This window comes from Athene noctua, chromosome 13 (assembly GCF_965140245.1).
Source record: "Athene noctua chromosome 13, bAthNoc1.hap1.1, whole genome shotgun sequence".
Lineage (NCBI taxonomy): Eukaryota > Metazoa > Chordata > Aves > Strigiformes > Strigidae > Athene > Athene noctua.
The window spans coordinates 4,331,819-4,359,763 of record NC_134049.1 but is presented as its reverse complement, the minus strand read 5'-3'; the positions used below and the strand labels follow the sequence as shown (position 1 = coordinate 4,359,763).

Sequence of the window (27,945 nt, the reverse complement as noted above, 5' to 3'; positions counted from 1 at the left end):
TCAGGAAGTGAGGATGGTACTTTCTGGTTCACTCCACACTTGTACTCATGTGACATTTTCCTGCCTTGTGATAGGTTTTGCTGGATACTCAAAAACAATAGGAAACGATGTCCCTTGACTTTGATAGTGGAGCTCTACAAACTCAACATGAAGATGAAGACTATGACCAAGAGGATTATGCAAGAGAGCAAGAGGTGAAAAAGAACAAATTTAGTCTGAAGGCTTGTGTATCTAGCTTCTTCCTACTTCTCTCTTTTAAGTGTTTTTAAAAAAGAAAAAAGGTTTATGCTGTGTTAAGAGCAAACCAGAGTGCAGATGGTGCTTTGGAAGAGTGGTGTAAAAAGTGAAGAGATAATGAAATGCTGCATCTTAAGAGCCTTGCAGTGTCATACGTAGTGGCTGGAAGACTGTTACTCCTTGCCTGTGCAGTAGATCAAATGCAAAAGGCTGGTGTCACCTATATTTTGCATTTCTTGACAGCTATTTCACTTACTACGAATACTTAGAAAACAACAGTTCTCTTTCACTTGAAAATTTGGTTAGCTTGGAAAAGAATGAGGAACAATTTTAAAAATTCTGATTATAAATTACATACTTTAATCTCTAGAAAAACATATGCAAATATTTTGGGATTTTGGTGTTAAAATACTTGGAATGCTTCTGTTCATTTTGTTTCATAAAGAGAATTGGCAAAATGTGCATTTAACATGAATGTCCATAATGTTTTTTTTACAGTGTGGTAAACTGTGTTCATGTCAGGCAATGTCCCCAATATATACTTAAGGGATCACTCTCTAGAGTGTAGGTAGAGACAAATCTTCATAAAAATGTGTAGTAGAACAATAGCTGTACAACTTGGAAAGATGCTCTTGCAAACACTGTAGGAAGTCTGACGTCCGTTCCAAAACTTTTTACCCAGATAAAGAACGTGGTGCTTGTGCAGAAGAACAAGTAGTGAAATAATTGTAGTGTTATTACAGTGGGTGAGCGAGAGAGAGTGTTGAGGGGAACATATTTTCTGTAAGGGGAGGCTGGGATTGCTGGGACCGTTTAGCCTGGAGAAGAGAAGGCACAGGAGGAATCTCATCAATGTGTATAAAGACCTGAAGGGAGGATGTAAAGACAATGGAGCCAGGCTCTTCTTAGTGGTGCCCAGCGACAGGACAAGAGGCAATGGGCACAGAGCAGCCTCTCTGGAATAAGTTAGTGATAATCCTTGTAGGTCATGTACATTTGAACTGGGCCAAGGTGGTGTTCACAAAAACTGTACATGTAGATAGTTCAGTGGGATGTGACTTTAACCTGCTAAAAGGAGACTAAAGCACTGGCTCTGCTATGTTCCCTGGACAAAAAGTAATCCGAGAGTTTCTGCATTAGTTAAGTTTTCTGCCACAGCAAATTGGGTGGTTTTTTTCCTTGAAAATGGGAGAAATCTACATGGTAGGAGAGTACTTTGACACTAACTTGGATAATCCTTACCCACATCTGGAGTTCTGTGCTAGCTAACCTGGTAGGCTGAGCTCAGTTTGAACATGAACTCTCATGATGATGTTTTGGGAACAGTGTATGCACTGCTTTCTTTTGACTTTTAAGTTTCCTAAGCAGTGCAAGACCAGTGAAGTCTATGGTGCTTGAGTATGTCCTTGGTTGCAAGTAGGGCAAAGGAAAGGGCATCCTCAGTGAATGATGTTGCCTTTCTTTTCCTGTTTCATGGAGCTGAGATATGATCAGCCTAGAGAATTTTCTAAAGGTAGGGAAACTTCTTCATGCCTCTAGTGAATTTCTAGGAACAAACTTCTGGTGGTCTGTTGTCCTGTAGATGTTTAGAAAAGTTGTCCTTAACTTCTTGCCTATCCTTTGGTCTTAGAGAGCATCTAAAATAGCACCTGAGAAAAGATGCTGTTTGTAAGAGAAACTTTTTGTAGATGACAGTTTTTGGTTTATGGGTTTTTTTTGGTTTGTTTTAACCTTATTAGCTTTTCTTTATTATTTAGCATGGGGCAGCTAATGTTTCTGCTGTTATTAACACATGCTTTGAGAGTTTGGAGAAAAACAGGGTTAGAGTTCAGAAACCGCATGTAATAACTCTGAGTATATTGTGTAGCTTGCCAGTCACCTAGTAAGAGAGTACATAGCTCAGATTCACAAGAAGCCGTATGGTTCCGTATCAAAGCCTCTGAAAATTAGAAGAGGTACATTCTATATGGGAATCATTACAACAAGTAAATTCAGGTGTGTTTTGGTCATGTGTCTTTTTTCTTTTCTGTGGCGCAACTATCTATTTCCTGAATTAGAAGTGGTGGCATTTTCCTTTGTGTCCAGTTTCTTGGTGATTTCATCTGAACACGAGACGACCGCTAATCACTGCAGTGATGAATTTTTGCATCTAGTAACACTGACTGGCAAGTTCTGATCTGGATTTCAATCAGAAAGGGCATGTTTTGAATGTCCAGTGCCTGTCTTGCCTGGGATTTAGGGAGGAGAAGCCTTGGCATGATTAGTTTGCAGATCATTTTTCAAAAGCAGTCTGTCCTGGGACATGTATTTCTGATGGCATTTCCCTTACCTCTTTTTAATGCAGCTCTTTTGTTAACAAGAGTTTGCCAGAAAAATAACTTGATTGGTACTGTAGTCTGTTAAGCATTTGGTGGTATAAGCGTCTCTGAATTCTAGTGTTGTGAACCTTTACTTGGCAGAAGAAAAACAGCATTTTGTGCAAGTGGCCTATTTCACCTGTCTTTCTCTCTCTCTTTGGACTGCACTTGTATGCATTCTTTTGAAAAGCATGTAATGAATGTTATTTCTTCTGTTTCAGTTGCAACAGCTATTGACAGACCTTCCCCATGATATGCTGGAGGACAGTGGAGACCAGCTCTCCAGCTATTCAGACTGTAGCATTCATGAGACAGAGGAGCAGTAAGGAATTGTGAACGTTTTTTTATTATTTATGTTGTGCTTTTGAGAATAGAGCAAATCTGAGCTGAAGAGGTGTATAAAAGCAATCCAAGTAAAAAGGGAGCTTGCTTAATTTAATGGAGGGATGGTTTGTTTTGTTTTTCCCTGAAGCTGTAAGGACATAGTTAAGCTGCTTTTCTTTTTCTAGATCGTCTGAACCTGGGAAGCATGATGGAAGGTGGAACGATCATCCATTGATAAGTGATCCTCAAAATGTAAGCTTGTATGCACAGTGATATAATTAGAATGAACTGGTTGTTCATAATAATATTTTAAATATTATTTAAATTCCTTAGAGAAATATTTTTCATGTAGATGATGTGTTTTGCTAATCATTTGAAGTATTTTGAACTTGGAGGCTGGTAACCCCAAAAAAAAAGGGGTGAGGAGTGGGGGGAAATCTGAGTTTTGAGAGAACAATTCCAAACCTCTTATCCATTCATAGGGTTACGAACAAGGACAAAACCTGTACCCTGAACAAGTCTTGTGTGACCAGCAAAACGATCATGTTGAAAAACATGGAAAGAATTGGAAGGGCCTAAAAAACAATGAAGAGAAGAAACATTTATATGATGTTAAAGAAGATTACTGTGGCCAGAATGGTCAAGAGGATCCTGAGGATGTGTATCTTGGTAGAGATGGGTTTAATGCTCCAAGTTGCTACCAACAGAACAATGTGTATCATCTTCCTGAAAACTTCAGGCCATATACAAATGGCCATAAACCAGAATTCAACAGTCAGCAAAGTAAAATAATAAATTTTCCAGATGCTCCAAAGGAACATCTTAAGGTGTAGAAGCTGATGCATTTTTTTTCTGTCTCTTTTGGAAAATTTTCACAGGTCTTTAACTATTGGTAGTAATATTTCTAAATGCTTTCAGTCTCTTATCAGTTTAAACAGTGATGGGAGGCTTCTGTAGCCCATTTAAAACAAATGAAGCATTAAATAATTGAGTTTTCATATGTGCTTTTTTTTCCTCTTGTTGACGAGGTAGAATACCATAACGTAGAAGGAATGTGATTCACTTATGTGTGTGCTTACTCTATTGAAGCTGACACTTCACCACTCTCCTAAAAGTGGAAGCTTTAATGAAATTTCTATCACATTTAACTGGTGTGCTGCATTGATGCCTGAAAATGAAGAGCTACTAGAGCTCTTCTTCACATCAACCTCTAAAATATTTTCACTGAGCAAGTCTACAGTTGTAATTTATTTCCCCTTATGTATATATTGTCACAACAGCAATTTGTTACATCCGATGTTGTCAGTGGCCAGTCACCAGAATCTTACAAAGTCACTTATAAACCATATCAAAATGGCATTCATAAAAAAATTCCAGTCATCCAAGAAGGAACCAGAAGAAATGAAGGGTTTGAAGATTTGCAACGTGAATTTTTGGGCAGCGATGAAAGTAAGTGTTTGCAGTTTAGACTTGAAATAAACTTGTGTGAAAAGTCCAGTGGAGATCAGCAATGGGAAACATGCTGATTTCAGTAGATTTTTAGTAAGAGGACAACTAGAAGTATGTTATGTAAATGATCTTTTAGTTTGCTCTAAGCTCCCATTGAGATAGGTCTAATTTTTGTTTTGGTTGTTTATTTTTTCCCCATTTTACCTATAAATCAGCTCATTTTGTTCAGGGTATTTGAAGCTATTAAAAGGAGGCTTTTAAAAATGTAGTTTTCACTGGTGAGACTGAGCGGATTTCTTTCTGATGATCTTAAGTCTTGCTGGCACATTGTTTATTATACTGGAAAATAAAGACTAATAAATACATTAGGAAACATACTTTGCTTGATGCCACATTGGGCTTTTCTGTTAGTTACACTTCAAATGACAGAACTGCTTGTTAGACATGTTGAAAATGTATAGTTGCCACAAGACTGTGTGTGAATTCACAGCCTGTAAACCTTTATCTGGCCTTGCTGTTAGGCCTGAATTTTGTTGGTAGTTCCTACAATTCCTCAGCAATTACTGCCAGAGCAACTCAGGTGATGTGAATCAAACATGGTCTAAGGAATGATGCAGTTTTGTGAATCAACAGTGAATTTGGCACTGCATGAAGTATCTTGGGGCAGGAATTACTTACAACGATGTCTTTCTTGGTTAGTTGACCGTGCTGACTTGTTTGTCTGCTGTTTGGAATTTGGCAGATACTTCAGAAAATATGCAGATTCTTCAACTTCAAGTTCTAAATAAGGCAAGAGAAAGACAACTGGAAGAACTTAATGAAAAGCTAGAAAAAAGTGCACAGCAGATTAGATATTTGAATCATCAGCTTTCAATGGTCAAAGGTAAAATGTTTGTATAAATTCTTAGATATTATTCATACCTAGCAACTCATTTATTCTGAAACTTTGACTTAGGTAGTGCCTCTGCAGGTATTGATCGTATTTATAAACTTGATTTGGGATTATGTGGACCTAACCCTCTCCCCTCAATATTGTTCTAAAGAAAATTCTCTGGATTGGTGTTTGTGTAACTGCCTTAACTTTTACTGCATTCTCAAGATCACCATCATATTCCAGAGTCCCTGTGTGCCAGGCATTAAAAATGTACAGAAAAGTGAGAAGTTTCCCAAAGTATTGCATCAAAAGTAAAGAAAATAATTAAATAAAACTAAATTTCAATAGGAGAAGCATACATCTATTAAAACCCTTTTTTTTTTTTTTTTTTTTTGTCTTGTGCTGTTTGGTTTATCAAGCCATTTGCTGGACTGTATGTAGAGAGCAGCTCTTCCGAAATGATGAAAGCTGGAGACTGATGGTTGTCTTGATCTCCCTTTTCTTATAGGAAAGGACTAAAATGAGTTGTGAGACTTAAGAATGTAATTCTTAGAATGCCAAAGGACTAAAAATAATATAATTTTTAGAATGCAAAAGGAGCAAGGGCTAGAGAAAGCTTCAGCTGTCAACCATTTTCTTGTGTCTTGACTATTTCTAGAGAGGAATTATTTTGTTTCTTCCTTTAAATAGTGTAAGGGATGATGCTAGTTCCCAGTGCTGACAGAATGGGGCTTGTTTCCACTAGGGTTCTGAAGGTGCAATGTATCAGAGTACTTCCAGCTACCAGAGGGAGAAAGTGCTTACTGGATGGAGGCTGAATATTTTTGTTCTGTCTTCTGCTTGTTGCCTGCAGTATGAGACAGAGGGCTCCTAGCGAATGGTTCTGTAGAGCAGGGATATTGAACAGTCATGTTTCATGAAGTTGTTGGGTGGCTGGGCATGTTGTTCTCACAATTATGTCTGTCTCTTAAGATGAAAAAGATGGTTTGGCTGTTAGTCTTCATGAGTCTCAGAAACTCTATCAGAATGGAAAGGAACGGGAAGTGCATCTTGAAGGTCAAATAAAGGCCCTTGAAACTCAAATTCAGACTCTTACTACCAGTGAGGAGCAGGTACTGTAAATATTTTAGAACTGTTTATTGTGGAAGATCTCTGCAGTTATATTTGTGGTGCATTTGCATTAAACATAAATGCTGATTTCTTAAAACACTGTTCATGATCATTGCAGAGGCTGAATATATATATGATTAATGAATAAGATGCATTGGTGGAAGATAGTTTGTATTAAAATCTAGGCATTATCAGAGGACTTTTAGCAACTCTTGCACAAAAAAGCTGAACTGATATACAGAATATTGGAGAAAAAGTAAAATATATGTAACTGGGAGCTATTAATATTGTTCCTACAGATACTGAAGCAATCCAAAGTGGCGGAGGTAGCCATGGAAAGCATGCAGAAGCAGCTAATAGAACTTCAGCGATCAGATGCCCTTCAGCGAGCCAGAGAACAACATGAGGCCATTATTTCAGCACTCAAGCAGAAATATGAAAAGCAAATACTATCATTAGAGGAGAAACTTGAGACTACAAAATCTGCACTCCGAGAGCAGGTGAGAAATTATTTTAGGATGCTGAATACTGCACTGGAGAGGCTGTAGAGCTCCCCATGTTTCCTAAACTGCACTTCTTGAACTGTAGTTCTAATAACTCCTGGAAGCTGCTAAGCAAATGGAAATTCTACATAGGTCTCACCATGTGGGCTTCATAATATTATGTTTTTATAAACATCTCCAGGCAGTTGTGAGCTCAGATGGTGAGTTTGTACATAGCAAATACAGAGGAGGCAAGAATTTGTTGTGTTAGTTTCTCTCCTGAACTTTCATTCTGTGCACAGTCTTTTTCTGAAAGAGTGTTGGCAAATAACTCTGGGGAAGAAAAGAACTAATTAAGAAATTATGTGATCCTCTTGCTGCAAGAAAAACTGTTTATTAAACAGTCTATCACCAAGCTTTAATCTCAAAATGATCAAGGATGACTAACCACTGAACAGTCACTTTATTTTAGAAGTACAGATGTGAAAGGAGAGATGGGTGTTAAAAAGGCTGGCTTTAAGATGGAGTTTGATATGGGTTGTGTCACATAGTTGTAGAGTTTATTAAAATTACTCTACCTGACATGTTCTAAGAGTCCATTACACTTAGAAATATTCAAGCAGTCTAGGCAGGCCTTAATAAATTGCCCTCTTATTTCACATAAAGGAAATAGAATTAAATTTATTTAATTCTAGGTCTCTGATTCTTGATTCAACATAAATATGCATAAAAATAAATGGGTTGTATGTTTGAAAAGGTAACTAGCACTTGCTTGTAAACAAGAATGCACTGCTAAATTTCTGCCTATTAGTACCACAACAAAGCTAACACAGCTTTTGTCTCTACTGCAAAAAAAAGATTATTTTTTTTTTTTTTTTTTTCCCTCTATGGTGGTGTGTTTGGGGTATTTAGAGAGAGGTCTCCTGTTTTTGAGAGAAAATAGAAAAGTCAAAAGGCATAGAGGCGAGGTACTGTGCCTCGGTCTCTGTAGGTAACTGTAAGTAGTGCCATATGAAGGTCTACTTTGTGTATCATGAAAAAACTGCCGTTACTCTTTTACAGAGCGTTGGAACTTGCTAGCTTGGCTTAAGCTCAGTTAAAATAAATTGAGTTAAGGTCAGGCTTAATATAAATAATGCGAAGGCTTGATTCTTCTGCAGTAGGCTGTGTGGTTAATTACAGGGGATAATCTGACATGCTGAAAATTAACTGCTCTAGGAATTACAAATTACATACATGTATGTTTGTATATGAGTGTACTTACCGTGTTCTACCAAAACCCTTGATGCTGTAAGAGATGACTTGTTAGCCAAGGATAGCATTTGGTCTGTGATTGATTTTAGCTGGCCTCTACACCTTTAATTAGCAGATTGATTATTTTTCTCGTATGTCTTGTATGTGTTGACTTTTTCTATGTCCAGAACTGTCCTACGTGGCTAGATGTTTGTAACATGAGTAAAAATAATCTCTTTCTAGAAAGACCTTTGCAAAAATCTAGGAGAGCATCTTAAGCAGCTTGAAAAAACGCTGGAAGAAACTAAATGTGAAAAAACAGAAATAATAAATCGGCTGACAAGAAGCCTAGAAGAAAGCCAAAAGCAATGTGCAAATTTACTGCAAACAGGTCAGTCTTTTACTCACACTTTAACTTTCCTTGCAGAAATGGCTTCATTTTTTTTTTTGAAGTATGAAACTGCACATCTATTTTTCCATTGAAGTGGAATCAACATTAAACTAAATGTGTACTAGACCATTTCCTATGCAGTGCATTAGTCAGACTTAAATGAAGTTGTCTGGACTGGGGTGTAAAAAACCCAATAAAATAAAAACCAACACCTCCAACCCCCCAAAAAACCCCAAACAAAAAGCCCACACCAAAACCCCAAGCAACAGCAATTAAACTTATGCTTTTTGTGCTGCATATATGTAAACTTAGTTTTGGACTAAATAACAGTCTTTGGGAGCAAGCTACGTATTTCTGTGTTAGGCATTTGACTTAATTGCTCTTCTAAATTCAAATCGGAATGAGAAAAGAATTGTTTTTGTGGCTGGAGTCTGGTTCTTAAGCTTATTTCAGTAGGAATAGCATGTGAAATATCCTGCTCTGTGTATTTGACTTGTGTCTACCTTTACACATTGAAGTATTTTAGTGGTAATGTTTATAGTAACTATTAATGAGCTCAGAGAAACAGAAGCAGAGTACTGCCTGTTACCAGAATCAACATCGCTAGTTTTAACAGGGATTGTTTTTTCAGATTGCATAGTCTTTCTTGCATATTTATGACGTGTTCTTTCTCTCCCTTTTCTTTCCTGCAATAGGTTCAATGCAGGAGACAAATCAGTTACGGTTTCAATTGCAGCAAGCTCAGTCTATGCACATGATAAGCAATAACATAAACAAGGCTTTACAGGTTAATTTTATTAAATATTCTACTGTTTTGATTTTAGGGGGGACAGGCATTATATCTAAGAAATTGGTAGTTGAAAGTCTTTATTTGTTGTGGAAACAAGCTGGTTTCCTTTCAGTAAAGGACAACCCACTACTTCATCTCCTAGAATTGCATGCTGGACTTTTCTTTCTTTTAACTTTAAACACAGCAGGTCATACGTATTGGCACAAATCTGGTATCGTACTTCTAACCTGCTTATGGAAAGAGAAAAATGTAAATTCTATATGCTGGGAATCTCATAACTTCATTAGGCTATAGGGATAGTTGGAGATACTATGTCCTGAAATTTACCTTGTGCCAGCAAAAGGGAATGCTAAAGTGTCCTCTGTAAAATGTAAGTGGAAGTCTGTGTTTACAATTCAGTTCATACATTTGACTTAAATGTATTATTGTGCAATTGTGAATCCTAATAAGTACTAGAGCAATAGGCTGTTTTTCCAGCTATGTACTGTTGTCGTCCACTTTACTATACAAGGGCAGCAGGAAAGAAAGAATACCAAAAGAAATAATACTAAACCTCATATGTGAACTTTAATAAGAACAATATCATATACTGAGCAACAGAAAATGTTCCCTAGTTTGTAGTTTTAATATATGCTTTGCTAGAGGTATCGAAAATGATAGTATAAATAAAACTAATGCTAGATGATTCAAGTAAATACAGCTAAATACAAATATATCTAGAAAGAATTGCTCTATGTATTTCTTTTCTTTGGAAGAGTTTAATGTATTTGCTTGGAGTTTCTCTGCTCAGTGTAATTGGGTTTTTTTCTGTCTCTTTCTTTAAGGAAGAATTAATGGAATTAAAGGAAGAAATAGCTTTATATGAATCTGCTGCCAAGCTTGGAGTATTTTTGAATGATGTGGGTGGAGAACTGCGTATGAACACGAGTGATTCCTATGTAGATTTGGGAATTAACAAAATCACTGGGAAGAAACCAAGGTTTTGCAGGTATGGAGTGATTCTTGTTGAAAGAGACTTGAAATACCGTTTGTATTGCCAGGTAATTGGGAAATGGAAGACTGGACTAATACCATACACTGGGTGCCTAGTTGCTTCTTAACAAATCTTCAGTTTTTATAGGAACTGTGTTGCTATTTCTTGGATTCTATGGATTATATGCATGGATACGTTTTTTGCTCAAAGATTCCACATGGGTATTTAATGCTAAAACTGTCTTTAAAACAACCAATTGAGTTGGTTCAAAATACCTCACATGTGAGAATCAATCTTTTGGGGAAACAGCTGAATGACCGAGTTTTCCCTACATTAATTGCAACTTGATGAAGAAGCATGTGGCTTCTCCGTTAATATTCTTTTTACTATTACCTCGTAGACATCTGTATTTCTGGTAGCATTAGTTGCTCTTCTCTTTGCTACCACTACCTTTCAGATAAACGTTTTTTGTTTTAAATACTGAACTGGTTATTTCCTCCCTAATAGTGCAATACAGAACAGAGACATGGATAAAGAGCTCTCTAAAGATGAAGTTATTGTAGAATTAAAAGCTGAGCTGGAACGTTTATTGAGCAGTAATAAAATGAAGAGAAACAAGATTACTCAATTACAAAATGATCTTAAAGATTGCCAGAAGACATTAGAGGAATACAAGCAGTTGTTGAAAGCAGAAAAAGCATCAAAAGAGTCAGAGGTTTGGTTTTTTTTTTTACACTTTTTCAAAAAGTAAAGATGCACTGGAGTTTAGTGAAGCAAACCAATGTTTAAACTTCTCATGTGAAAATGGACCAAAGAATTTACTGACAATTGAGCGTTCATAGTAACTAAGTCTTTGAGCTTAAGGAAAGTATTGTCATTTGGAGGATATCTTGTTTTGTACCTTCGGTGAAAAAGAAACTGAAAAGCAGGATTTGGGCAGCATAGGCCTTATTAGGTGACTTCTGATGGTGGCTTATTTGCTTCATAGCACATAATGGCTGCTCTGCTTTTTTCAGAACTAGGTGTCATTGGAGAAAGTAGGTTTCCTTTAGCTGAAAAGGCCTTGTAATTTCTCTGAGAAAGCTGATAGGATCATTAGGTTATACAAATGGAACATTAAACAGATTGCCTCCAGAGGGCCTTTACTATGTAATTTGATCAACAAGGAGTCTCTTTGATATTGCATCTCTCTTCACCCTGTGATTAACTTTCCTCTGTAGATTGCTCAGACTTGTAACATCTGCTCTTGTGGTCTATACATTGTGACCTGGATGTGGGATAGGAAGATAATAGGCTTGAGAAGTATGCTCCCTGTTGGATGATAGTAGCCATTCTGCTTGCAAACACAATGTCGAGTGTGTGCTTCTCTAAACCCTCATGATGCTATGAGTTGGGGGAATTAATCTAGAATAATAATGATACTGTTATATCTTGCACTGCAATAATTTCCTTTGTTTCTTTAAACTTTTCCAAGTAAAATTTTAGACAGCTTTACTTTTTTTAGCGTGAACTTGTAAATCATGTATATTTTGAAAGATGATATCTTAATTTTGTTTATTTTTAGCCTGTCACAAATCTGGGTAAGTCAGCGACTAGTCCTTCAGTTTCTGATAATCTTAAGGAAGAAGTTCTGAGACTCAGAAAGGCTAATGAAACTTTGCTGCAAGAAGTTAAGGTGAGACAGAGATACTTCTTGTCTCTACAAAGACACCACACAAAAACCACTGTACTAAAGCATGTAATTAGAAAAGGTTCTTTACAGCTCACCTATTTCTTGACTCTTGTTTGTCCAGAATCATACTCTGACTATTGAAAAACTGAAGGAAAATGAGGAAAACCTGAGTAGCTTCAATCAAGATCTGTGTTGTCAGATGAGAAAGCTGGTTCAGGATTTTGATCAGGATAAACAAGAAGCCATTGACAGGTAAGTCTGTTAACTCCATTTAGTCTCATTCGTGAACTTCTAGCTTGCATGTATAACTTTGTACCAGTTCTATGGTACAAGGGGAGGTCATCATTAGAAGGCTGGTTTCTTACTTAAGGAAAAGTTGAACCCTGTTTAAAAGGCAGAAAAAAAATCGGATATTTTTTCCTTTCTTGAAACTGTAGGTGTGAAAGAACTTACCAGCGACATCATGAAGATACAAAAGCACATTTTGAGAAAGACCTAATGGAGAGGTATGCTGCAGAAAAACAGCAGCTTATCCAAACTTATGAAGAGACAGTCTCACAGTTAAAGTAAGATTTACCATTTCTTACACTTTTACTGAAACTTTCACACTTCCTGCCTGGCCCTCAGTACTAGTTACGCTTTCTTTAAAATAGATTTGCTGTCCTGTGAGTGTAAAGACTAATTGATAATAAATAATTTGTCCTGTGAAGGGCTAACATAGAGGAGCTGAACAGAGAGATGACTGCAGTGAAGGAATGTTACATCGGAGTCTGTGGGGAGAAGGACACCTTGGAAGCTACATTAAGGCAGAAATTTGAGCAAGAGCAGCAGATGAAGGAAGAGAAGGTACTAATGGAAATACCTGTAAACCATATAATTTCAGACTGCTTTTAAGATGCAATATGTTTAAGTGTATTTAACTTTGTAATTGTTTGGGGAAGATATTTGGAAGAGCTGCAGCTATATCAGAAAGTGAATACATGTGACATATTGGCTGACAAATTAACCTGCTGTTGTGTTTTGGGGTTTAAAACATTGTAGAAGTAACCCTTTCCAATAGCTATTCATTTTTGTGTAGTCAGCTTTTGTAACTTGGATTCTTGAGGACTGCTCAATCAGCATCAGTCAGAGGCTTTACACTTTCCAAAAAACTGAACGACAATGCAAATTTTCTTCTCCCTGTATAAAACTGATCTGAAAATACTGTGGGATTTCTAAGTAATAATTAATCAATATAGCAGTCTGATTAAAAAACTGCTTTTTTTAAAGATATCCATATGAAACAAGGAGCTCCTGGACAACTCAAACACAAAAAGGAAGCCTACAGAGGGTGGAAGCAAGGACAGGTAGCCTGGGAAGAATACAGAGAAATTGTTTGAGCAGCCAGGGATCAGTTTAGGAGGGCCAAAGCCCTGATAGAATTAAATCTGGCCAGGGATGTCAAGGGCAACAAAGAAAGCTTCTATAGGTATGCTGGTGATAAAAAGACTAGGGAAAATGTGGGCTCCCTCTAGAAGGAAACGGGAGACTTGGTCACTTGGGATATGGAGAAGGCTGAGGTACTCGATGACTTTTTTGCTTCAGTCTTCACCATCAAGTGCTCCAGTGACACCACCCAAGATACAGAAGGTAAAAGCAGAGACTGCGGTAATGAAGAACCACCCACTATAGGAGAAGATCAGGATCCATCTAAGGAACCAGAAGGTGCACGAGTTCATGGGACCTGATGAGATGCATCCACAGGTCCTGAGAGAACTGGCTCATAAAGTGACTAAGCCACTGTCCATCATATTTGAGAAGTTGTGGCAGTCCAGTGAAGTTCCCACTGACTGGAAAAGGGGAAACACAACCCACATGTTTAAAAGGGGAAAGAAAGAGCACCAGAGAACTACAAGCCACTCAGTCTCACCTCTGTGCCCAGGAAGATTGTGGAGGGGATCTTCCTGGAAACTGTGCTAGAGCACATGGAAAATAAGGAGGTGGTTGGTGACAGCCAACATGGCTTCACTAAGGGCAAATCGTACCTGACAAGTCTGGTGGTCTTCTACGATGGGCTTAGAGCAAAGGAAGAGCAACAGACATCATCTACCTGGACCTGTGCAAAGCATCTGACACTGTCCCACACAACATCCTTGTCTCTGAACTGGAGAGACATGGATGTGACAGATGGAGCGCTCGGTGGAGAAGGAATTGGCTGGATGGTCGCGCTCAAAGAGTTGTGGTGAGCAGCTCGATGTCCCGTGGAGAGCGGTGACGAGTGGCGTCCTCAGGGGTCGGGGCTGGGACCGGCGCTGTTTGACATCTTTGTTGGGGACACGGGCAGTGGGATCGAGGCACCCTCAGCAAGTTTGGCAACGACACCAAGCTGTGTGTGGGGGTCGACACGCTGGAGGGAAGGGATGGGCCATCCAGAGGGGCCTGGACAGGCTGGAGAGGTGGGGCCGTGCCAACCTCATGGAGTTCAACAAGGCCAAGGGCAAGGTCCTGCCCATGGGTCGGGGCAATCCCCAGCACAAACACAGGCTGGGGGAGGAGTGGATTGAGAGCAGCCCCGAGGAGAAGGACTTGGGGGTGTCGGTGGATGGAAAACTGAGTGTGAGCCAGCAATGTGCGCTGGCAGCCCAGAAAGCCAACGGTATCCTGGGCTGCACCCAGAGCAGTGTGGGCAGCAGGGCGAGGGAGGGGATTCTCCCCCTCTACTCTGCTTTTGTGAGACCCCACCTGGAATACTGCATTCAGCTCTGGGGGCACCAACATAAGGACACGGACCTGCTGGAGCGGGTCCAGAGGAGGCCACGCAGATGCTCAGGGGGCTGGAGCCCCTCCCCTGTGAGGCCAGGCTGAGAGAGTTGGGGGTGTTCAGCCTGGAGAAGAGAAGGCTCCGGGGAGAGCTTAGAGCGGCCTCCCAGTGCTTAAAGGGGCTGCAGGGAAGATGGGGAGGGACTCGTTATCAGGGGGTGTAGAGGTAAGGATGAGGAGTAATGGTTTTAAACTGATTTAGGTTAGACCTTACGAAGAAATTCTTTAAAGTCGAAGTGGAGTGGTGAGACACTGATGCAGGTTGCGGCTGCCCTCTCCATGGCAGGGTTCCAGGCCAGGTTGGACGGGGCTTTGGGCAACCTGGGCTAGTGGAAGGTGTCCCTGCCCATGGCAGGGGGTTGGAACTAGATGATCTTGAAGGTTCTTTTCCAACCCAAACTATTCTGTGATTGTATGACATGACTAAAGTAGGTCAACTGTGTTGCTGAGCAAGTATGGTAAGAAGAGCAGGTCAAAGTATGCTGGGAATAAAGATGCTTGATAAGAAAACCTGTTTTAGAGCAATAGCCTACAATAACATCTGATGTTACTCCTTATTCAGCTCTCAAAATGGTGTTTTCTTTTGTCCAGGTGTCACCAGTAAGATCAGTGCACAGACTTAATCATGGCTCTCATACATTTTCATCACTTTGTACCAGAGCTGTTTGCTATGCCTTGGAGAATACTTTAATTTTTTATTTTTTATTTCCTAGCTCAAGAAACAGCTGCTAGAAGAAAAAGAAGACTCTCTCAACCTCCTGAGGACTGAGCTTGAAGAGAAACACAGCAGTTCTATGATAGCAGCAAGGAGGCAGTGGCTAGAAGAAAAAAAACATCAGGTTGAAGAGGAAGTTGCATTAGCCAAAGTTCACTGGGAGAAGGAAGAAAAAGAGGTGTGGAACTTACACCAGGGGATTTCAAATTTTCTTTTTTTAGTTGGTTTGTTTTCAGGAGAAAGTCTGTGTAGATAGACTTACGCACTGTTATTCTGCCATTTGAAATGGCTTTAAGGATCTGTCATTGTAGGATCCTCTGAAGTCGGTAGGTATTACACATGCTTGAGATTTTGGAGAAAAAAAACCCCTAGACTTGTAAAGTAACATGCAGAATGTTCTGAATGTCACAGCTGGTAATAAGCTGGAGTTTTCCACCCTGATCCCTGGGTCAGTGGTTACACTTTCTATTGCTTTGGTTACAGTGAAGTCCTTTGGTCCTCTGTGTATCTTATCAGAAAGCTGTGAGGAGTTAGCAAACTCTGTCCTCTCTGAACATGGTTTTGCCCTTTGTTAGGGAAGATTATTGGTGTAAATAGAGTTTTGCTTGTTAAATGCCAGTGAAATTCTAGTTATTTGGGTACTGGGGAGATATTCTTAAAAAATATTTTTTTTCCTTAGAATAAGGAACAAGCCTTTGCAAAAATAGAAAGAGAATGGCAAAGCAGGCTGGAAGAAATGAGAAGAACTGTAGTTGAATGTAATAGCTGCAGCTGCCAAACTGACCGAGTAACTGTTGTGGACGAAGCTTCAACTAAAGAATTAAAAGGGGTTGTTGAAGACCAGAGGCTGCAGATCCAGAAGGCTCTGAAAGAAAATACAGCCTCTGAAGAGGGTTTAAAAGAACTTGAAATAGAACTGGAAAAATACCGTAAAAACCTTGCCAGCCAGGTAACAAATAATAGTTCTGTCTGCCCTGGAGCCTGTGAAACTGCCACATGCAACTAAGTCACCTAAAAAAAAAAAGTATTCTCTTCCAGTAACTTAAGCTCGGTAGTTGATATTTGCTATATTAGATGTGTATTTAAGAAAGTTGTGAAGAAGCTGTAGCACGTAGCTTGGGTTTGAGGTTTTTTTAGCTGTTAGTTTTTCACACAGTTGGACAAATTTTGCAGGAGTTTTGAACAGAACTGAACAACACTAACTTAGAGTTTATACCATTTTGTTAAGAAATAAATTTAATGTTTGGTAGCATTTTTGCATCAAGAAATTTATCAGATGCTGCTGGTCTCATTCTTTTAATTTCTGTAAACCATAGACAATGCAAACTGAAGTCTGTTCTTTCGTTGCTACATGAAAGTAATAATAAAAATGTATTCAGTGGTGGTGACTGAAGTAGGGTTTCTTTATCTGCTTGTAGGTAGATGCAGCTTTAACCCAAGCTCGTGCCAGGTGGCTGCAAGAATTAACAGACCTCAAAGAGTACAAAGTAAACCTAAAGCTAGAACAAGAAAAATGGGAAAAAGAACACAGAGAGACTGCAGCAAAGCAGGTAGCCCAAAATACTTGTTCGTGTGTATTGATAAAGAGGTCAGTCTTCCAAATCCAATGTATTACTGAGGAATGAACGTAGACATAGGTGGGAAATCATTAAGGAAAACTATTTCTGGTGTGCTCTGGTTCTGATCCATTTTCTTGTCTATATAGGATTCTATTTTTATTAAATAATTTGAACATAATCTCCAGTAGATTGATAATAATACAGGGTTATATTTATGTATATATAAATATGTATATATTTTTGACTCTGTTATTTATTCACCAGCTAGCCCTAGTTCTCTCAGCTGCTGAAGAGAAATGGAAGAAAGAATATGAGAATACAGAGAAATCTGGACCAAGAGTGAAACAACTTGAAGAAAAGGTAATTTCTCTCAAGAAGGAGTTGGAGTTAAAGAAAGGAGAAATCGCTGCAGCTATCAAAGCAGAACTAGCAAAAGCCCGTGCTCAGTGGAACAAAGAAAAGCAAGAAGAAATCCTGCAGATACAAGAGCAAAATGAGAGAGACTACCAGTCGTTCTTAGACGGTCATAGGAACAGAATCAAAGAGGTACTTGCATCAGCAAAAGAGGATCTTGCAAAGCAGAAGAATGTTCTCGCTGTTCAGAAAGAGGCAGAAATAAAGATGTTACTAGACCAAAAGCAGCGAGAATGGGAGGCTCAGGAACAAAAGAGACTGCAGGACAAAATTAATTGGTATGAGGAGAAGACTCTGGTTGAGCTTGAGTACTTCTTGAGTGAGATCCATGAAGAACTAGTCAAGTGCCTACATAGTAAGCATTCTTGGAAGTGTTTTGATGGTTATGTTCAATTAAACCATCAATGCAAAGACAAACTGAAGGCATGCTTGCACAAGGCCTACAGAACCACAGTTTACACCATTCTGGAAAAGAAAGATCAAGAATGGAAAGAGGTAATATTTCTGTAGATTATAACTACCAACTAGAAAAGGGATTTGAGAAGTCATTCATACCTGTATTCTCCCAATACAAAATATCCACATAATCCTGAGAATCCAACTTTTGTGTTCATTGATAACAAGTATTTTAAAACTTTAAGAGGACTAAATCTACTTTAGCAAGTGAAAAGGGAAAGAATGGGTGTAGCTTTGATACCTTTAGTGTTTAAAGAAGAGCAAGCTGGGTTAGTAGTGTCATTCTTTAATGCCAAGGTTCATAAATTAAGGAGATGAATTCACCATCTTAAGTTTGGGAGCCTGTGTAGGCTCATTGTGACAGATGGGTTCTGTCATTAAGTCCCATCTTCAGATTTTTGCATAGCAGCTGCTTTTTTTGAGAAATTTAGCAGTTTGTGATAGTGATCACAGATCATGCTACTTTCCCCCTGCCCCCTCCCCGCTTCCCTTGATACAAATAAAGATGAAAACAGTGAATTCTTTTTGCAAATTATCTGTAGTAGAACCAAATAACTGACAAACTGGTCTATTTTGGGACTAATAGTCTTGCTTAACTATTGTGGCTCTAGGAAATCCTTTTCAATGTGCCTGCCCAAGTGAGGAAAGACATCCTATCCTCTTCTGGAGGAATTCAGGGCTACGTAGAGTCCTGTCCAAAAGCTTCTGTTTCTGTTGTTTTAACAGATTACTCTTTTTGCAAGCCTTATGCTTGTAGTGAGTCTTTGATTATGGGGAGCATCCCCCTGGAAATACCACTGCCACCGAGCTCTTAGCAGCTGGGGAATTATCCAAGAATAAGAAAAGAAAAAAAGAATAAGAAAAAGAAAAGAAACTGTCTTGTTTTTCAAGAAAATGTGGGATGGGAGGAGAAGAGTATGAAGTGACTTCTTGTGATAGTATTACCCAGTTTTTTAGTGGTAATATTTTTCTGTTCAGAAAGTGGTCCTTTAAAGTTTTCTTGTCGTGAGTTATTTTCATGAAGGTAAAGAGAATCAAAAGTTTTTTACTTATCTTCTGTAATAGATATGAGTGTCTCCTGGTAAAGTGTTTTTAATATGCCTTTGAACTTCAGAATGTTGGTTGGCTTGAACCACCTTACCCAGTGAATTGCTGTTTTAGTAATGTCTTCTCTTATGCTACCACAACAACAATAAATAAAGGAGGTACATTTTTTTCTAGATTATTTTTCTATCCCTTACTATCCATGTTTGTGCAGAAACTCTAAATGGCTCCAACCTCTTTTTCTGCTGGATATGCCTTTTAAAAAAACAAGTTAGCTTCAACTATTTGAAGACACTATTTTTCTGTAATGGTAAGGGCTACTGACATTTCCAAACTAAAACTCAAGATATCCAAGAACCGCTGTAGCAGTGAATTCTACAAAGTAAAACTTCTATATGCTAGAATACACATTTTCCTCACGACTTGAGCTGCCATCTACAGTTCTATTGCAGGTTTAAAGCACTTAATTACAATTCTGAAAGCTACTTGGTGGTCAGGGTTGCTTGCTTTTGTGCATACTTACTTTAAGATGGTGTGGAACACCTTTTTTGCTACATGTTGGGTTTTCATTGTGTTTTTCAATGACAGAAATACGACGAGCTAGTGAGTAATGTAAATAAAGAAGCATTTTCTTGCCTGCAACGTGGTGAAGGAGGAACTGGGGACATGGCAAGATCTCCTGTGTACCATGTTGGACACCAAGCAGAAGCACAGGGGAGGCTAAGGAGACAGCCACCCTTGCAGGAAACTGGAGCAGACAAAGGTATTGGGTTTCTTTTTCAATCTGGCAAATTGTATATCATCAAATTAAACTTTTTAGTAACAGTCTTTAATAGCTGATGTCTTATTGATGACTTTAATGCAAAATTTGTTAATTAGTGAATATTTTGGTGAGAGAGGAAGATGCAGTTCTGACTGTAAGATGCTTTAATGTTGCATTAGCTTGTACTAAGTTAAAATCACAAATGGTGCAACAGATGGTAATGGTCTCCAGTTTACTGATTTAATGCTAGTCTTTGAGGTTTAATTTTATTAAATGCTAGTAGCTTTCTGCTTTTTAAAGCCATTCTTCAGGAGTAAAGAAATAGCTGCCGTATCAGCTGCAGATGTAAATACTCTTTGGGGGCTGTGGACATGTACGCTAATACCTTTGGTGTTTAACAGCTCATAAGCAAGCCAGTGTTGATCGTGATGAGCAGAGTATGGTCTAAACTGTCTTGTAAATGGGTAATACTAAATTAAAGCCTTGATGATTGAATTATACTGTTTGTCCTTGACATTGGACAAGACAAGGAATTCTGCATTCACATAAAAGATACGTTTGGGTCACGAATGATACTTCACCTGGCGTGGTAGTTTTTTTCTGATTCTTCTGATCAAGAACACAGTTGAAAAAAATGTGAGTCCCTAGGTGGTGATTCTCTTTTTTTCCTTCCTGCCCTCCTGCCAGCAGTATATACTTCAACACTGTAGCTCTTCCTAAAGCTGTCACATGTACCATGGCAAAGCTGGAGACAGTGTAGCTGGGGAAAAACTTCGTGGGAGGCACAGAAATCTCTCTGGGGCTTTCTGTTTAGTTTAAGTTCTTATGCAACCGAAAAACATAAAGCAAGAAAACCCAAGAGACTCTTTGGCTTTATGCCTATAGCGTGGCTTGAATTCCTTCAACACCAAAATAACAAACCATCTATTAAACACAAAACAATACAAGCAGTACAGCTCTTCTGTCTCTACAGCTCCCTGTCCTGACTATAGAGAGCAGCCGTTGCTCTCCTGGAAGTAGCCCAGTCTTTGTGATTTTTCTTAACTTAACTAGACTCAGCCGCATGTGAGGCTTCCCAGCTGGGAGAGTCTCCTTCAGCCGACTCCAAAAGACCCTGCTTAGCTGTTGTGTGCTGGGGTTTTTTGAGGGTGGGGGTGGGGATGTGTTGCTTTTGGTTTTTTAATAATAAAAATAATTCAACCTACAAGTCTCGCATCACTGACTGAATACTCAATACTCAATTCATCATTGGTGTGAGGGACTCAATGACTTAATAGATGCTGCTGTACCTTCTGTAAGAGGGTTCCAGCCTCTTGTGATTATTCTAATTAGACTAATGTGTTATATGCTTTTCAGCAAGAGAAAGACGAAGTAGAGCACTGGAAATAGTAACGTTGGGCTTGATTCTTTTTTTGGTAGTGTGGTTGATGTATGACTTTTAGCAACTGTTGCAGGTCAGAAATGTACAGGAAGGAACCTTGTGTCTCAGCAAAAATCTTGCTGTGAACACTGCCAGGAGCTTTTTAAAAAGAGAGGCTGTGTGCCAGGACTTGAAAAGAGAGCTGGAGATAGCCTGCAAACATCTTCAGCTTGCTGTGAAGGAACATGAAGTTAAGTTAGAGCAAATCCAAGGTTAGGATTGTTAGTCACCTAAAGACCACTCTCAATGGCTCTGCCTTGCTGGCTGCATGAGTCTCTCCCATCTGTTGCATGGTTTAGTTTCAATGGATGGAATACTGTGTACATACTTAAAAAAACCAAACCCCCAAACCAGAAAAACACAAACTGACCTACCCCCCAAACCCCTCTTGCCCTCATGGCTTTAAACATTATTTATTGCTTTAGTACTTTTTTCTGTGTATTGGGGAAAGAACAGAGGAAAACTGAACATGTGAGTTCAATGTTCCAATTTGAGTATGTGTACATGCGGGTCCCCCTGCCCATGAGGATTATACAGATAATGCATGCATGTGCACATACAGATGTGTACTTGTAAATGTGTATGTGTCGGAGTTCTTCAGCAGTCTCCTTTGGCGCTGTGCTGCTACTGTGCACACTTTACTCCCACTGGGGGGCAATGATTAAGACCAGAGTTACCCCAAATGTTGCTTAGTTCCTCTTGGCATCAGTAGTAGTAAGGCACAGACCACAGTGTTCTTGTACCTTCCTGCAGTTAATAATAGTTTAAAGCTCTAGTTCTGTTTATTTTCTTTGGGGTTTTTTTGGTAAACATTAAAGTAGGTTTTAAATAGGCTTTATTTAGTCTCTTCGCTTTTTAAATCAAGATGTTTTTTCCTTTGTGTCACTTTGAAATGAAAAATACAGGACTGATGACTGAGAAAAGGTCTCTAGATCTTAAAATCTTTCTTTCCTATATGATTACTGTCTCTACCTACTCTGTTTTTCATAGTCACTGAAGGAAGGCTTCTGTTTGTAGTATGGAAATAAGGCTTTTTTGAAGCTCTTTCCAGTGGAAAAAGATAGTGTAAAGTAACTTGCTTGAGATTCCTCCATTGTAGCAGACTGCTTCTGATTCATTAGTGGTGTTATCTGGTATTCTTGTTTAATACACACCCCGCTGGCTGTGGGGTAGTGTTGTTTTGTGGTGATTGCCTTTTCTCTGCTGTCCAGTTTATTTCTGGCATTCTCAATGTCCATATCAGCTTCTGTGGACAGACTAATAGTGTCTGGTGGTAAAACCTCCCTGAGACTTGACCATCAGTTTAGTTAATTGCAATATTATCTGACTTGATATTGATAGCTGCATTTGTGAAGGCTGTTGCATCATGTACATCTGTCATCCTTTCAGGATAATAGACTCAATTCTTTATTTAACTTGGTAGAAGCCTCTGGCTGTTGTAAAGTCTGGGCTAATGAGGATGAAAAGTCTTTGGTGTATCAAACCTCTTTGCTAAACCTGTAACTAATGTGGTTGGGTCTCTCTCTGTGGGCCTTGCATGTAGACTTTTCACTCCAGAGAAAGCCATATCATGTCTGATAGCAACAAGAATTCCTTTTGTCTGGGTCTGTTTCTGAGAGGATTTGTAGGAGGAGTGTCTGTCTGCTTTGCTTCATTCCTGTGCACAAGAACTTTTTCGTTCCTGCTTGAGTGTAATGCACCATATGGAGCACAGTTCCCATTCAGTTGGTATCTGAGGAACTCTACCCTCTTGTTCAGCTGTATTGAGGTCAGTAGAGGCCTTTGTTTTAAGGAGCAGAACGAAGAGAAGGATGTTTTCTCTGAAGGAAAACATGGTGATTGAGAGGATCATTCTCCCTGCAGTGTTTTAATCAACTGAAGCTCTACACAGTCGTGTTTGGGGCATTTTTTTTTTAGGCTCTCCTTAAGGATTGAACTTGCTGAAGGTTCTGGTTCAGGAGATGTCTCAAACTCTGTCAGTAACTCTGTAGAATTTGAGCGTGCCTCAGTGAAAGGTCACTGTGGCCACTTCAAGCAGGTTTGGCAAATGGTCAGCTTGGAGAGAGCAGATGCGAGTTGTACCAAGTGACTAAATAGTCTTACTTGCCAAAGGCTGTGGCTTGTTTGTGTTGTGTGGGGTGGGTTTTTCCTTGCGTTTTTTTTTTTAATGAAAAATTTCAGTTGCCTGCTCTAATAAATTTTGTGCTTGGTGAGGAGTAAAATGCTCTATGTTTGTCAGAGGAAGGTTTTTGCCAGCTTGCAGGAGGCCAGGTGGGTAAGTTGCACAAATTTGTGTAATATTATTTTTGTTCCCTTTTATTGACAACTGTACAGTGTGTCAACTTCCTTGGGGACCGGAGGAAAAATTGAAGGATAATAGGAGGCCTGTTAATGAAAACAGAGGCTACTTCTGTCACCAAGGTCGTCATGGATACAACTCTCAACTGCTCAAAATAAGATTCAGGCCACAAATGAGGATCTCTGAAGGCCATGAATTGCTACTCTCTCTATTGTAGTATGGCTGCTTGCTTTTTGCTGTTTTGTACACCATCTTAAAGAAGGAAGAAAGCCAAACTTGTTTGATTTCCACCCCCCCAGGGCTCAGGTCTTCATATTCTGCTGATGAAAGCCTTGATTCTTCTAGAAAGAGGTCTTGTCTTCAATAAGACATGCCCTCTGTTATGTGGTGACAGTTTTTTGTTTTCCTTAAGCCACGGTTCATGTGAGAACACCCGTGGCTGAGTGTGGTGGAGGTATCTCCAGCACTGAGTGTAGGTGTTCAATTTATGTTGATTTTCCTTCCTAAAATAGGAAAGCTAGTAATCAACTGTTGATTTTTATGGGTCTATCCAAGTTTATCCATGAATTCTTCAAGCTATGGTAAATACCCATACCCTTTTAAAAAAATATAACTTACATAGATTAGATTACATAGCTAATAAATAGGTTTTAAGGCTCTTTAACTTCCAGAGATAACCGACAGGTGGACTGTCTGTATGCCATGATCAACAGTCTTCAGTATCAGCCTGAAGTCCTATGCTTTGGGCTTTTCTAGCTCCACTGTCTTCTCCTTCTCTGTGATGTCTCATAATATTTATATGCTGCTTTGTAGCATTGAGCAGAGTTCAGCATGGAAGTCCAGCCTTCCTCTGTAATAGTAGCTTTTGGTTATTAAAAAACCCCAAAAAAGCAACAAACAAAAAAACCACCCAAGTTTATCTTTCATCTCTCTACCCCAAAGAAGGCACAACTGCTATCCCACAAATTAAAAATTCTTTTCCGATGTTTGTCAAAACAACCCTGGCTGGTTTTTTTTTTTTCCCCTGTCCTTCCTCCAGTATCTCTGAAGTTTTGCCTCCAGCATAGTGTTAGTAATGGCATATGAAGGCTTTAAGCTTATTTAATTACTGTATGAGATGACTTTTATGTTCAGGCTTTATTGAAGTGTGTTATGATTGATTCCTATGTGCTTGTTACAGCAACAGCTGTACATTTGCTGATGATGCTTTGTGAAATTGAGCTGTTATACCAGAGATGACAGTTTATGTAACAACTTCTGTTGAACTCCACTTGAATTGAGAGAAATGCAGTGAATTATGGTTTTTTGTTTGTTTTTTTTTGTTTTGGTTTTTAGAAAATGAGAAGGTTCTAGAAGCTCTAATTGCACAAAACTCTCAGATGAAGACTAAACCAAAAGACCTGGGAACACCACCAAGGTATTTAAAAAATCTAAACAAGCTGATTTTTGTTTTTTTTGAGATAAGCTGCTTTTTACATGCAGTGTGACTTATATGCATTTCAGGTCACTGTCAAAGGGAGGTGTCTCAAAACCTTGTACATCCTGTGACTCTGTGAAAGGGCTGGAAGAAATGCGTGCTCAGTACATTAAAACGGTGAACAAGATTAAGTGTAAGTACTAAAGTCTTAGCTAGAAAGTTAAGAGAGCAAAATAATTTACTTTGCCACTTCCTCCTGCTTCAGCCAACTTGCACAGGAATTTGACAGCCAAATTGCATGAGAAATAAATTTTTCCTTCTTACTAGAGTGAGTGTGAGAAATGGAATTGTCACCATAATCGTAGACAAGATCAGTTGTGGTAGGTGAAGCCTCCTTATGCCATCCTTGCTTTGTTGCACTGTATTATGTATTTGAAAGTGGTAAAGTGTATTTTGAGAACTGACCTAGCTTCTCCAGCAAACAATCCATTTACCCTGCAACTTGTTGTGAGGGAGAATCTGCTTTTCTTTTGTGCTGCACCCTTCCTTCTGATTTAATGAGCAACCTTCTGGCTGAGGAGAGAGGGTTAAGTGTAGCACCAGGTCTTGAGTGCAGCAGGTCCCCAAACGCCAGCTGCGCTGCCATTGTAGAATTCCTAGATGCTCATTTTACCAGCCAACACTTATCCCAAATCCCTGTGCCTAGTACTTTCTGTTGCTGCTGAGGATGCAGAATTGGACAGTGACTTCTTGTCTGATGCTCTGTATCGACGTGCTCTGGTCTTTGGTGGCATTTATCCAGTAGGCAACACTTGGCACAAGGATGCGTGTGGAATGTTGGCAGGTAAATCCAGGCTCTTGCTGACTTGCTCCAGGTCTGCTAGACAATCCCAGTTTGTGGTATTGCTTTTTCCCCCCCCTCTGTGGGAAAACTGCTACTAATGAAGTGTATTTTTAGGTGATATGCTTTGTTATATCCGTGAAAGCAAGGAGCGAGCTGCTGAAATGATTAAAGCGGAGGTTTTAAGAGAGCGCCAAGAAACGGCTCGGAAAATGCGCAAATACTATTTGACATGCCTGCAACAACTTCTTACCGATAATGGGAAACACGAAGGGTAAGTTCAAGTATGTTTGGAAAGGACTGTTGGTTTTGCAAGAGTTGTGTAGTCATTAGTCTGGTGTTTCTCCACCAGTGTCTGACTTGAAGTTTTGCTGGTCTGCTCAGATCGGCGTGGAGTCACTGCTGATCAGCCTGGCATACCGTCTTTTTGGTGTTCTTTGCCTCTCACTAGCATTACCTTGAAGTAAAATGCAGAGTTGAAATGGAATTACCCATAAACTTTAAATTTTTTTTTTTTCATGTTCTGCAATTCTTGGCAGAGCTGAAAAGAAAATAATGAATGCTGCCAGTAAGCTTGCTACAATGGCTAAAGGGCTTGAAACGCCTCTTCGACGCATTCCCCAGAGCAAATCTACTCGCTCAGGTATGTTGGATTCTATAGTTGTTCTCTTCATATTAATTTAATCCATGTAATAATGAAAATGCAGATGGAAAGTGAAGATCTATTTATTTATAAGCTTGCTAATAGAAGTGTAAATACAAGCTGCTTATTTTGACAAGGCTTACAATTCTTTATTAGAAGAAACCCAACCAAACAAAAAACCACAGAAGAACCTTGTTTTACTTCCAGCATTAACACTTCCTTCATTTAATCTATTTCCTTCCCTTCTGTCCTAGCTCTGCTATTAAATTCTGATCTACCACCTGGAGCTGAGTACTCAAAAAGAGATCGCATGCTTCAGAATAGGTCAAACCATATGGAAAGCAAATCATGTGGCAAAAGCATTACCAAAGAAACCAATGATAAAGTTCTCCAGAAGCGTGTACCACATGACTTGAGACAGCAGTTTGATGCAATGCAGACTGAAACTCAACATATGCTTCATGAAACAGTGACTTCAAATATTCAGAATGGGAATAATGCTAAAAACCTGGATGGTGCTTCAAGAGATGCTCTGTCAGAGTTTTATCCAAATGAAGATGGAAGAAGAGAAAAATATGGCCCCATCACAAATGTAGACAAAAGACTCTTATGTGCTGCTAGTAATATAGCACATCAGAATGCTCCTCCATCTGCTTTTCAAGTAACATCAGAAAATCTGCATGCACACAGCTTTACAAATGGCCCTACCATCTCTGGGCCAACTCATCATATGCTTAACAGCGAGAATGAAAGAAGAGTCTTGGAAGAGGATAAATGTATCCAGTCCCGTGTAAAATGGAAAACTAAATCTAAAAGAACTGAGGATTTTGATTTTCAAGAAACTCCAGAAAGAGATGAAGGAAGCTTCAGCGAATGGAGTTCTGCGAATGGAAGCCTGCATCTGGATCGTAGTGATATGCCTCTCTTGTATCCTGAACAAAAAGCCAGTACTCGTGTGCAAGCACAGACAGCATGCTGTGAAGAGTTCCCTAACATCAGGTCGTTTTCCCCTGCAGATGAAAATGTCTTTGCTGCTTGGAGAGACATTTCGAATGGCAATGGCAAGAATCTCATCACAAAAAACAGCACTGAAGTTTACAGTAGAGGCCACCTGGTAATAAACCCAGAGTGTACTTCATTCCTCAACTCTGACAGATCAAATTCTGCTGTCACAGAACTCAATGTATTGCCAGATTCAAATGTAGGAAAACATTCCTGCAACTAATGCTTGGAAAAGAATAGGGTGGGATCACCAGCGAGACAGTGGTTTTGATAGTCCACTTTCTGATTGGAACCGATACTAACAATTCCTCTCTTGAAGGAAAAAAGCCAGCTTGATATTGAAGTGTGAGGATAGGGAAAAACCTGTTCTACTGTGTCCATTTCCTGATCAGTGGGACCCAATTTGAATGTTAGATGAAGAAATTCTGTAGTAACTTGAAATATTAATGCAGACTTTTGTTTACCTTTGTAATAACACATTTCATAATTGTTTGTAATGTATTATATACAACCATTAAATAGAATATATTTTTATATTTAGTTTGCAGTGCGGTGTTTATCTAAAACAAAGCTACTGTGGTAATCTTTTTAAATGGTTATGAAAATTCCTTCAGAGCTCAGTGAGAGCTGTTAGGATTTGCTTGAAGTAAGTATTTCAACTGACTTTTGCATTTTGAAGTA

At 39.1% G+C, this 27,945-nt stretch overlaps 1 protein-coding gene across 1 annotated transcript; it reads left to right on the top strand.

The window, feature by feature from the left end:
• Nucleotides 1-78: 78 nt before the first annotated feature.
• Nucleotides 79-27,739, top strand: CEP152 (centrosomal protein 152). The gene is made up of 26 exons (XM_074916972.1): nt 79-194; nt 2,816-2,916; nt 3,104-3,170; nt 3,401-3,745; nt 4,199-4,367; nt 5,110-5,250; nt 6,214-6,353; nt 6,651-6,851; nt 8,310-8,457; nt 9,153-9,244; nt 10,072-10,235; nt 10,728-10,935; nt 11,785-11,895; nt 12,014-12,144; nt 12,330-12,458; nt 12,603-12,738; nt 15,405-15,584; nt 16,086-16,355; nt 16,825-16,956; nt 17,230-17,874; nt 19,468-19,642; nt 24,697-24,778; nt 24,865-24,971; nt 25,737-25,893; nt 26,159-26,262; nt 26,517-27,739. The coding sequence occupies exons 1-26, from the start codon at nt 108-110 to the stop codon at nt 27,485-27,487; spliced, it is 5,193 nt and encodes a 1,730-aa protein (XP_074773073.1). The 5' UTR covers nt 79-107; the 3' UTR covers nt 27,488-27,739.
• The last annotated feature ends 206 nt before the right edge of the window (nt 27,740-27,945 follow it).

Bases quoted from the DNA above. Each gene is read 5' to 3' on its own strand.
- CEP152 (XM_074916972.1), top strand. From the start codon at position 108: ATGTCCCTTGACTTTGATAGTGGAGCTCTACAAACTCAACATGAAGAT. The intron at 8,458-9,152 runs GTCAGTCTTTTA...TTCCTGCAATAG, and splicing joins TGCAAATTTACTGCAAACAG to GTTCAATGCAGGAGACAAAT. The intron at 16,356-16,824 runs GTAACAAATAAT...ATCTGCTTGTAG, and splicing joins GTAAAAACCTTGCCAGCCAG to GTAGATGCAGCTTTAACCCA.